The sequence below is a fragment of the Lacerta agilis genome, chromosome 13 (assembly GCF_009819535.1).
Source record: "Lacerta agilis isolate rLacAgi1 chromosome 13, rLacAgi1.pri, whole genome shotgun sequence".
NCBI lineage: Eukaryota > Metazoa > Chordata > Lepidosauria > Squamata > Lacertidae > Lacerta > Lacerta agilis.
Genome location: NC_046324.1, coordinates 22,910,948 through 22,923,019, shown reverse-complemented (window position 1 = coordinate 22,923,019; position 12,072 = coordinate 22,910,948). Strand labels below are relative to the sequence as shown.

The window sequence follows — 12,072 nt, the reverse complement described above, 5'->3', positions numbered from 1 at the left end:
CTGCCTTTCCTTGGGTTTGCCATGTCTCCCTCACCCACCCATAGACTCTGCTTCTGGGCCCTTTAAACAAGGAGCCTGACCTACATATCTTCAGGAAACGAAAGTTTTCCTGCCCTTCCCTGGCTGGGCTTGAGGCTCCCAGGGAAGACTGGGCTTGCCTCCCCCTATCCTGAACCACTGCAATTGGGCCCCCTTGCTCTCCCCAGCTCCTCCCCTCCCCGACACACCTCCCCTCAATAGAAACCACCACCGACAACAACAATCCCACACAAATTTAAAATGGTTGAAACAATTGTTGGACTCCCGTTAGCCCCAGACAGCACAGTTAATAGCCAGGGATGATGGGTGTTGTAGTCCCAACAATATCTAGAGCAGGCATAGGCAAACTCCGGCCCTCCAAATGTTTGGGACTGCAATTCCCATCACCCCTGACCACTTGTCCTCTTAGCTAGGGCTGATGGGAGTTGTAGTCCCAAAAATCTGGAGGGTCGGAATTTGCCCATCTAGAGTCTGATCTAGAGGGCACCAAGATTGGGAAAGGCTGTCCTTGCTCGGCTGCTCCCTTTGTAACCCACGGCCTATATAATACACACCGTGGTCTGTTTTCATGCTCGTTTTTTAGAGCAGCGAGCAAAGCCATTGCGAAAAAGGTCCACAAGCCCCAGCGTGGGAAGAGGCGGAGGAAAACAGAGTCATCTGAGGACGAAGATGATGATGAAGATGACGAGGCACCCAAAAGGCAGACCCGGCGCAGAGCAGCTAAAAACGTCAGGTAATGGCGGGCAGGAGCCCTGGTGCACGGAGAGTGACCATTTCTAGATTTGTATATGGGCAGAAGCAGACCAGTTTCTGCATGCGAACCCCTGTGTTGTCTTCAGTCCTCTACGAAGAGTGGCCTCTTGAGAAAATTCCCCTCCCAAAATGTTATATTGATGGTATTTGACACCTTGGAAATTATCAAAAATGTACAAAAGTTTCCCAAATAATTGTTGGAAGTGTGGGGAACCAGGTGTCAATATGTTCCATATGAGGTGGGTGTGTAAAAAGATTAAAATATTTTGGAATGATCTTTATTTGGAACTAAAAAAAAAATGTTAAAAGTATCCCTTCTTAAAAAAAACACCAGAATCATTTCTACTCGTTATAACAGGCCCTGACATTCCTTGGAACGTAAGAAAGGGTTTTCCTATACAGTAGCACCTCGGAGGGTAATTTAAACTTTGGGTTGCGAAAGCGGCAAACCCAGAAGTGTTTCGCCGTGTGCACATGTGCAGAAGTGGTCCTTCCGGTTTGCGGAAACCTCGGGATCCGACCGGAGCTCCAGGACGGATCCCATCCGCAACCGGAGGTACCACTGTATGCTGCAGTAGCTGCAAGGATACACACTGGAAGAGCGACAAAAGTCCCCTCCAAATCAGAGTGGCTATTGAAACTTGTAGAATACGCTGAGCTAGATAACCTTGCAGGAAGGATCAAAGATAAGCCAAAGCAGGAATTCATCTCAAATTCGGAAGTTCTCAAGAAATATCTTGAGAACAGCTGCTGTGGCTTAAATTCTGTGATAGTCTTTGAATAACCTCTGTAAATAATTCGTACAAAAAGAGAATGATATAATTATTTGTACTTTATTACTAAACAAATGAACAAATCTATGCAATAGGTTTCATAGAACAAAATATGGAAAAGACGGGAAGTCTGACGCTTTGGAAGAAAATTTATTGTTAAAATGTTAGGTTCCCCCCCCCCTTTTGTATCAGTTTATTGGTAACAATGAACTCAAGTTTATGTTGTACAGTTGTATAATAAAGCATAATGAAATTTCAAAAAAAGAATGAGAAAAGAGTGGCCTCTTGTGGGAACGTTTTGTGTCTCAAGTCGGAAGGTGCCTTACACTGAGTCAGCTCGCTGGTCCATGGAGCTCAGTACTGTCTACATCAGTGGTTCCCAATTAGCTAAGTACTGCAGACCCCCAGTTTTTCAAAAGCCAAGCCATGGGCCCCCTGCCTTTGAAGATGTTTATACCTTTTTGGTAGTTTTTGTTATGTGAATGGTGCCACCATAAACTCCCAACACGTCTCAGCGCAAACCTGGGCCGCACTCCCATGCGAGAGCATGACACCCCCAAAATTAGTGTTTTTGGCTGCCGCAGTCTCACGTGAGACGTGTGGTCCGGCCACGATCTTGCATGTTTTGGGGTGCCATGCTCTCACGCTGAGTAGGATGGGGGACCCAACATGTCAGCAGCCATGGGGGGTTGAACCCAGCACCGCCTTGTGACCTCGCCCCTCCAAGATGGATTGGAGCCCCACAGCACACATTTATTTATATATAAAGAAAGAAAGAAAGAGACTTATGCTGTTGCCTTTTTGGTCCTGCCCGAAGTTATAAGGAAGACGATGACTTTGAGACGGACTCTGACGACCTGATTGAAATGACAGGAGAAGGGTCTGAGGAACAGCAGGATAACAGCGAGACCATCGAGAAAGTGATAGACAGCAGGGTGGGCAGGAAAGGAGGTGAGTGTCTATAAGCAGGGGCACCTGCCTTGTGCCAGTGGTCTCACTTGGTATATTTAGCTAAGCTTGGTCAACTCCCGACAGGGTGATGCACGGGTACAGATAGGGGAAAAAAAGCTCCCCATGCAATAGCGTTCAGCAATAAAACAACATAAACGCAAAAAGCAGCAGTGCCACAGCCATTTAACCAACTGAATTATAAAACAAAAATGTTCAAAAACCCAGCTGTTCAATGTGCTGGGATGTCTGGCTGAAAAAACATGGGCTTCAGTTGGCTGTGAAAGACAGATACCAAACTGGGATAAAGCTTTTATAAGGGGCGGAACAGACAACAGAGAAGGCGCCCATCTGGTATTCAATGGGAGGGAGTTCCCAAGCATTTTTGCAGGTTTTAAGTGTTCTCACTGCAAAACTCACCTCCACAGGAGGCAGTGATGGCCACCAACTTGGACGGGTTTGAAAGTGGGTTGGGCAAAATGCACAGAGGACAAGGCTGTCTATGGCTACTAGCCAACGGCTGTGCTCTGGTTGGAGCCAGTAATGCTTCTGAATACCAGAGGCTGCAAACCAAAGGGGTTGGTGGGGGAAGAGTGCTCTTGTGCTGCATCCTGCTTGCTGGTTTCCCACAGGGATCTGAGTTGACTCCTGAGAAAACAGGATGCAGGACAAAGATGGGCCATTGCCCTGACCCAACGGGCTCTTCCTAGGTTGATTAACTTCTGCTGTCTCTTTGACAGCCATTGGTGCTTCCACCACTGTCTACGCGACAGAAGTGAACGGGGACCCTTGTGCCGACTTTGATCCTGAGAAGGAGGAAGGGGAGCTCCAGTACCTGATTAAGTGGAAAGGCTGGTCATACATCCACAGCACGTGGGAGAGTGAAGATTCCCTGCAGCAGCAGAAGGTCAAAGGGCTGAAGAAGCTGGAGAACTTCAAGAAGAAAGAGGATGAGATCAAGCAGTGGTACGTCTCCTCTATATAAAGGGGTCCTCTTCCTTAGGAACGACACTTGCACGAAGCAGGATGCAGGTCTAGCCACATGGAGCTAGCTCTCACACCACTTCCATGTTGGTGTAGTGGTTAGAATGTTTGACTAGGACCTGGGAGACCAGGGTTCTAATCCCCACTTGGCTGTGAAGCTCTCTGAGTGACTTTGGCCCAGTCACGATCCCTTAGTTTAGTTTAGCTTCACACGAGTGTGTTAAATGAGGATCAAATGGAGATTGGGCGGGGAGCCTGCATGTCACTGAGCTCCCTTGGAGGAATTGTGGGATCAGCTATCAGTATCCTGCCTGAAGTGGGTGTAACACTCCCCCCCCCCAATTCCAGATATGACATTCAGGCTCTGAATGCTGCTCTTGATTGAAACCTGCTTCAGCTCTTCAAGTGGCTTTAAAGTCTTCATGGAATAGTATGGGCAGGATAGCGCTCTGATGCTCTGGCTCTCGAGGGCCGCCAACCTTTTGGGGCCAATGTCCACATTTGGAGTTTTAAGGAAGTGCCATGGGTGCCAGTCACATGATGGCAGCCACGGAGTGTGTGGCATAACACAAAACGGCTGTTGTTGGGGGCATAGCACAGTGCAAGATGGCTTCTGTAGGGGTGTGGCATAACGCAACATGTCTCCTCTGGGGCCGTGGCATAACACAAGATGGCTGCCGCACCTGAAAGATCAGAAAAAGAGACAAGGATACAAAATGGTGCAAGATACTCCCCTACCAAATCAAACACACTCATCGGTGAGGAGGAAAGGCACCTATTGTCAGCCACTGTTCTTACAGAGAGAAGCTCTCTGCACCTCTTCTCTGTTTAGAATAGAAGAGAAGGTGGATGTTCAGTTCTGGCACCCAGCAGAAACATGGTCACGTTTAAGAGTGTGTGTTCAATGTAAGAGAGACTTAAGCCAGTGCGAACAGGAACTGAGCAGGAAGAGCAAACAGTCTCTTTCACATTGTGGATTTTGGAGGAGTTACGTTTGGAGACCTTTTGTGGGCACCTCAGGGCAGCACATTGGCAGCCCCCTGTTCTAGCTTTTACCTGCACTCACTCTGCAAAGGGCCTTTATCTGTCTCTTTCCTGCACAGGCTGGCAAAGGTGACTCCCGAAGATGTGGAATACTATAACTGCCAGCAAGAGCTGGCTTCCGAGTTGAACAAACAGTACCAGATAGTGGAGAGAGTGATTGGTGAGTCCAGAGCTCTGTGTTCGCCCCAAGAATGCCACTGAATGCTAGTTACCAGGAGTCGCAGGTGGGGAGAGACTGCTCTTGCACTAGAGTCCTGCTTCTGAGCATCCAGTGGATGCCTTTAGCCACTGTGAGGACAGGATGCTGGACTAGATGGGCGCCCTTTGGCTTGATCCATCTGCAGGGCCCTTCTTACATTCTTTTGATGGTCTTCACGGTGCTACATCACTGTATTTATTGGTGCTGTTCTGTTCTTGATACGCAGCTGTGAAGACGAGCAAATCGGCAATCCCTGGGTCTGAATTTCCAGGTAACTTTTAATGCTTTTAATGGCTTCACTGAAACAACAGCACCAGTTTTTTCAGAAGGGGCCTCATGTGGGGTAGCACCTGTCAAAGATGACACCAGGCCTTTCCTGTTTTGTTGTTTTGTTTCAGCACCTGTAGTTCACAACCGCAAATCCTCCTCCACCGATCCCGAATACCTTTGCAAGTGGATGGGGCTTTCGTACGCAGATTGCAGCTGGGAGGATGAGGCCTTGATAAGCAAAAAATTCCAGCACTGCATTGACAGCTTCAACAGTAGGAACAACTCCAAAACAATGCCCACCCGGGATTGCAAGGTTTGTCTGCTTTTCCTTTACCTCTCTGGTCTTTGATTTCTCTCTCTCTCTCTCTCTCTCTCTCTCTCTCTCTCTCTCTCTCCACACACACACACACACACACAGAGAGAGAGAGAGAGAGATACATACATACAAAAAATAGATCTGATTTCTCTACAGTGGACAGTCACCAGCTGGAAAAACCACATGCTTTCTTTCGTAAATTTTGGTGAACCTTTCAACTATGCGGTGCACTTTTTGCGATGATGATGATGATGATGATGATGATAATAATAATAATAATAATAATTTATACCCTGCCCATCTGGCTGGGTTTCCCCAGCCACTCTGGGTGGCTTCCAACAAAATATTAAAATACAAGAATGCATCGAATATTAAAAGCTTCCCTGAACAGGGCTGCCTTCAGATGTCTTCTAAAAGTCATATAGTTGTTAATTTCTTTGACACCTGATGGGAGGGCGTTCCACAGGGCGGGCACCACTACTGAGAAGGCCCTCTGCCTGGTTCCCTGTAACTTTGCTTCTCACAGTGAGGGAACTGCCAGAAGGCCCTCAGTGCTGGACCTCAGTGTCCAGGCAGAACGATGGGGGTGGAGACGATCCTGCAGGTATACTGGACTGAGGCGTTTAGGGCTTTAAAGGTCAGCACCAAGACTTGGAGAACTTGCGTGGAGAACCTAATTGCCCTTTCCAACTTTCAAAACCTTCAGTTTTATTCAGTTGACCAAAAGTCGGTGATCTTGCCTTCCCAGGTGCTGAAGCAGAGGCCTCGATTTGTTGCCTTGAAGAAACAGCCACCTTATATTGGTGGTGAGAACCTGGAGCTCCGAGACTACCAGCTGGAAGGCCTCAACTGGCTGGCTCACTCATGGTGCAAGTAGGTGAAAGGAGGTCGGCCTGCCCAGGATGGGTGGAGGGATGATCGGGTTTGAACTTGAGAGTGAAGCCAAGCTTTTCGGGACCCTTTTCCTTGGCTTTCCCCAGTGTTGTTCAACCTGGGCTGGTGGTGGTGGTTCACCTGCAAATCACAGGCATCCTCTGTTGTCATCAGAACAGAGTGGGGCTGCCTTATCCCAAGTCAGACCTTCCCGCCAAGCCCCGGCTGGCTTCCTCCCCGCCTCCAGCGTTGTCTACACTGACGGGCAGCATCTCTCTGGGGTTTCAGAACTGTGTGTGTATGTCTTTCCCACTCATATCTGAAAATGCCACGGATTGAACTTGGGACCTTCTGCATGCAGAGCAAATGCTTTGTCATGGAGCTACAGCCCGAAGCCCAGAATTGGGATGAGTTCCTATCCATTCCCATGGTCCACTTAACTTCGCCTTTTGTTGTGCCCCTGGCATGTGGCCCCTGGCAGGTTAGCAATGTGGCCCTCCAGCTGAAAAAGACCCCCCACCCCTGGTGTAGACAAATGCTGAGCTAGATAGAGTCTGCTTCCTTTGTGATTACCCTTCTGAAGCTCGTACATTTCTGAAAAATCTACTGCTTCTGTATATTCAGTGACTGGGGGCCCATTTATTTATTTTTTATAGTTGCCCACTGAGCAGAGTTGTTGTTTTTTGGATATAATCATTGGAGGTGGATGGGAAGTGTCTGCCGTTTCCTGAGCTCTTTGGAGGATGGTTTGGATAAAAAAGCAATTAATAAACGAACTAGATGTACATGCCAAATGTGCAAATCTGTTTTCTTAAAAAAGAAAAGAATAGGAGACTTTGACCTGTGCTGAGAACATTATATAGTTGTTAAAAGGTTTTTTTTTAAAAGTAAGCATGAGACATGATCTTAAAGGAAGGTGCCCTCTTCCCCCAAATCTGTAACACTAATGTACTGTTTCTACTATTTTGATCTGATGAGAAAGAATGTTCTTAAGGTACTTTGCATTTTTGCAATGCAATCTTTAATATAACTTTGCGGAGGCCCTGAAGCCTCACCAGGACCCTGCTAAAATCTCTTCCCTCCCACTTTCCCTTTTCTGGCTCTTTGGCTATTGGCTTGGTCAGTAGGAACCAGTTGGTGGATTTATTGCAGATTCTTTTACGCTGCTACTCAACGTGTGCAAGATTCTTGTGGTATCCACACAATGTTGTCCTCATCAAAATGTTTCAACAGAGTTGGGTTAAAACAAAACAAAACAAAACCCTTTCTGTATTTTCCACAAAAATGGTAAATCTGAATTAAAAGAGGAAAGTAAGTAGGACAATGTTTTGATTAGGATGACATTAGCATGAAGAAGCAGCATATAAACCTTCTGGCTTATACCAGAAAGGCGTTGGAATTGTGAGCTGACCAGTGAGTAATGGGCATTGATCGTTTCCTCCTCTCCTCTCCTGTGTCCTTTCAGGAGCAACAGCGTCATCCTGGCAGATGAGATGGGCTTAGGGAAGACCATCCAGACCATCTCTTTCCTCTCCTACCTCTTCCATCAGCACCAGCTGTACGGCCCCTTCGTGATCGTTGTGCCCTTGTCGACGCTGACCTCGTGGCAGAGGGAGTTTGAGATCTGGGCCCCGGAGATCAATGTGGTTGTCTATATCGGAGACCAGATGAGCAGGAATGCTGTAAGCTACAGCCCGAGAAGCTGGGTTAACAGAGAACGTGCAAATGGGAGCGTATCTTGGGGTGGGTTTTGCAAACACAGGGTCAAAAAAACCTCAGCATTCCTGAAGGACTGGGCTGCCAGTGCATTGAACAGATAAATTACTTTTGTAAAAACTACAAACTGTTTCATGTCAATGTGTTTGGCTTTTCTAAAGCAGTAGTAATGCAAAGTGAATGTTGAATCTTCCCCCCAAGGCAAGCCTATATCGACTGTGCGATCATTATTTCTCTTTTCTCCTTATTTGTAAGAAAGTGCTGAAGCCCCACTAGAAATCTTGGCATGCATTCAAATGTGGGGAACATTGCATTAGTTTTCCTAATTACCGTATTGACCCGAATATAAGCCGCACCCGCAAATAAGCTGCACCTTGTTGATGTGTTGCTCTAGACCGTTTTGGGGAGCATAAACTGGGAGGAAAAAAAGACAATAATCTGAATATAAGCTACTCCCTTAAAATTGGGTTACAGGCTGAAAATCGCTGTGGTTGATAGAATTGTAACTCCCAGAGAATTTAAACCTTTGATCTTACAAGCCTGCAAAAGTTACCGTACAATTGCTAAAATCTCAAATCGCTATTCAGCTAATACAATTCCGCAGGCACTCACACCCGTAAATGGCAAATGTAGAAGAAAATCCTACGGGTTAATTGCACAACAGTCTCAAGCTTGCAAACCAGCAATAAAACATTTTTTTGCGATATTGTAAAAGCCCATTTTTGTAAGGTCACAAATTTAAGCTGCACTAACTTTTCACAGTCGGAATTTGGGGGAATAAATGTGTGGCTTATATCTGGGCCAATACGGTATCATGCTATCCCTGCTTTCCTTTCACAATGATGGAACAGCTGCTTTGCATGCAGAAGGTCCCAGGCCCAATCCTTGGCCTCTCTGGTTAGAGCTAGGAAATACCCCCACCTAAGAATGTGCCTTGCACATGAAGCTCATGCCTGAACTTTTGCCTCCTCCTCAGATCCGTGAGTATGAGTGGATCCACGCGCAGACCAAGCGGTTGAAGTTCAACGTGCTCATCACAACATACGAGATTCTCCTGAAGGACAAGGTGATTACGTAGGCGAGGGCAGGACTGTTGTCTTCCTCGTTGGAAATGGGCACTCCTTCGTACCACTGGTGGCAAGAACCTCCTCCTTATTTTCATTGGCTCTCCTCTTGCAAAACATCTGTGTTCAATGGTACATCTTCAGCTTAAAAACAGGGCATGTTAAATGAATTGTGGAGCAAGGATTTTAACCTGGGTCTTCTGGCTCCCTGGGCCACAAGGGACTCTTGATTTGTTAACGCAGCTTCCTTCTCTCCATGCAGCTCCTTCCTGGGTTGCAATACTTGGGGGGCCAAGTACCCTCTGTAAAAAGCGGCTTGCTTGCTTGCTTTGTGTCCCTCAAGGCACCATGAGGTAGCCATAGACCCCCTTCTTGCTCCCAAAGACACAGCACTTAAGTTTTGCCCTGCTCTGAAGTTGCCATTCAGACATGGAGGATGATGGCTCTGCTCTGCTGCTCCCGTCAGAGGCAGTACAGTTCTGAATATGCTGGAAGGGGAGAGAGTGCTCATGTGCTTGAGGGTATCCAGCTTTCCTGAAATGGGAAGGGGGCCAGGTCTCGGTGGCAGAGCAGATGAGTTACGTCCAGAAAATCCCCAGCTGAATTCCTTGTATTTCCAGTTAAAAATACAAGCTGGTTGCAGGGGATGGGAAAGTTCTCCTTCCACCCAAGACTACAAGGAGCTGCTACCAGTCAAGAGTAAACAGTTCAGAGCAGGATAGAACTGCTGTTGGTATGTGGGCAGTGTGTGTAGCCTAGAACTTTCCCCAGAAACCTCTGCAACACACTGTGGCCCCACCTGCATTATAAAGCAGTATCCTATCTCTTTAAACATTCAGGACTTCTCCATAAAGCACCCTGGGAACTGTAGTCTGTTAAGGGTGCTGAGAGTTGTTAGGAGACCCCTGGTTCCCTCAGAGCTACAGTTCTCAAGAGTTCCCTGGGGGAAGTGACTGATGGTTAAACTGTTCTGGGAATTGTAGCTCCGTGAGGATAGTAGGGGTTGCCTCACAATTCTCAGCACCCTTAACAAACTACAGCTCCCATGGTTCTTTGGGGGAAGCCGTGACTGTTTAAAGGGGTACCATAGTGCTTTAAATGGAGATGGGGCCTGCGATTTTCCGTGGGGCCAGTGTGCAGAGTTCCTTTGGCAGATGTAGAAAAGAGCTTGACGGAAGAGCTAGTAGGTTTGAAAAAGACCTTGTTGATGTGTTGCTCTAGACCGTTTTGGGGAGCATAAACTGGGCCTTCCTGGGTGTGGACGAAGCGCATCGCTTGAAGAACGACGACTCCTTGCTGTACAAGACGTTGATCGACTTCAAGTCGAACCACCGCCTGCTCATCACTGGGACGCCCCTTCAGAATTCTCTCAAAGAGCTCTGGTCCCTGCTGCATTTTATCATGCCAGAGAAGTAAGCCCTCCTTACTGTGCATCAAAAGTTATACCTGCCTCCAGGGCAAATGTTGTCTCTTTTAGACCAGTGGCAAGATACACAAAGGGTGCAGAGCGGTAGGAGCATGAAAGTTTGGAAGAAGCGGTGGGGTGTGTGTGTGTTACAAGATGCTGCAGAGGGAGCCACCAAAAGTGCAGGGATGGGTATTCTGAGCAGTCTCTTAAGCCTTCCTTCCTTTGTTCCTTTTTTTGGAAAGGGCTTCTAGACCCTAAGGTCAGAAGTGAACTTGCATGCTTCTAGTCCTTAATGCAGCAAGAGTTGGCTTGAAAGGACATTGCCACTGGCAGCCTTTAACGTGGCTGGGCAGGGAGCTCTGTGCCGGGCAGGGGGCTCTGTACAGAGCTTCTTGCCCCCTGCCCCCCATGATTAGCAGCAGAAGAAAAATAGAGAATAGGATAAAAAAAGAGATGCAAATGTGCTCAACAGAGCTCCAGTTCTTCCAAGCACAGAAAATGGCATGGGGGTTTGTGGCTGAGTGTGAGTGCATGCATGGACATGGGTGTGTGCGTGTGAGAGAGAGAGAGAGCATGTGCCCAAGTGAGTGTGAACCCAAGTGTGTGTGCCTGTGAGTACAAGTGTGCATATATATGTGAGTGCAGACTCGGGGAGGATGCCCAGCACCTGCTCCTTTCATCTCCACCCTGCAGCCTCTTTCCTTCCTTGCCAACACAAAGTGAGAATCTGCTGCAGATGGTCTTGAAAGCAATTCTGTTCTGAACCTGCAAACTAGTGCAGAATTTGGGTAGCCTTTGATATTTTTTGAGGGTGGGTGGGTCAGAAAGAGGAGGAAAGTGGAGTCCTGCCAGCTCATCTCTACCCCCCTTTTTGTGCCCTGTTCTCACTGTAAGGTTTGAGTTGTGGGAAGATTTTGAAGATGACCATGGGAAAGGGCGTGAGAACGGCTACCAGAGCCTCCACAAAGTCTTGGAGCCGTTCCTCCTGCGCAGGGTGAAGAAGGATGTGGAGAAGTCCCTCCCTGCCAAAGTGGAACAGATCCTGCGAGTGGAGATGTCTGCCTTGCAGAAACAGTATTACAAGTAGGTGCCTGGTGTCACGGCCAGGACTTCGCAGAGGCTGTGCTGTAAGAAAGATTCTCAGTACGCCTCAATGCACCATGGGGAATAAGGTTATTAAATAAAGGCCCCTGCGAGCCCCGAGATCACCCCACAACCTGAAGAGGTTGCCTGATGTATCTCAGTGTGATTTATTCTTCCCCATCTCTGCTTGTGATTTGGAGCATTTGGTCCCCCCCCCCCGATGCAAAGACAGAGTAGCATTAGCTACCCACAGGAGGTTCCCCATTGCATCTCTGCATGAGTCACTGCCGGAGTCCTGTCTGGGCCAGTGACTCGTGTAAGAGCACAGGAGGCAGGTTCCTCCAATAGTAGTAGTTTTTGCTCCTGGCATCCTCTTTGCCAGCCTGGTCACCCTCCAGATGTTTGGGTCACAAGTTCCACCAGCTTCAGCCACCTGTAGTCCAAACTGTCTGAAGGGCAGCAGGTTGACAGAAGCACACACCCTTTCAGCTTTAATTCAGAACCAACGAGGCCCTCCGCTTTCTAGAAGACACGGGGTTTGTGTAATGTCAGGCTGTTTAAATTGCAAGTGGCAACAGCTGCATTGTGGATGTCCTTAAATT

At 47.7% G+C, this 12,072-nt stretch overlaps 1 protein-coding gene across 4 annotated transcripts in view; it reads left to right on the top strand.

Annotated features, from left to right (window-relative positions):
* LOC117057187 (chromodomain-helicase-DNA-binding protein 2-like) overlaps positions 1-12,072 on the top strand; it is a 65,311-nt gene that overhangs the window by 29,657 nt on the left and 23,582 nt on the right. For 3 of the 4 annotated variants that reach the window (XM_033168039.1, XM_033168037.1, XM_033168040.1), the window contains 11 exons: positions 623-772; positions 2,383-2,516; positions 3,254-3,479; positions 4,601-4,701; positions 4,967-5,011; positions 5,148-5,323; positions 6,075-6,199; positions 7,665-7,881; positions 8,892-8,981; positions 10,201-10,391; positions 11,282-11,470. In XM_033168039.1, coding sequence (XP_033023930.1) covers positions 623-772; positions 2,383-2,516; positions 3,254-3,479; positions 4,601-4,701; positions 4,967-5,011; positions 5,148-5,323; positions 6,075-6,199; positions 7,665-7,881; positions 8,892-8,981; positions 10,201-10,391; positions 11,282-11,470 — 1,644 coding nt within the window. The remainder of the gene's footprint in view (positions 1-622; positions 773-2,382; positions 2,517-3,253; positions 3,480-4,600; positions 4,702-4,966; positions 5,012-5,147; positions 5,324-6,074; positions 6,200-7,664; positions 7,882-8,891; positions 8,982-10,200; positions 10,392-11,281; positions 11,471-12,072) is intronic. The other variant, XM_033168038.1, reaches the window with a different exon arrangement.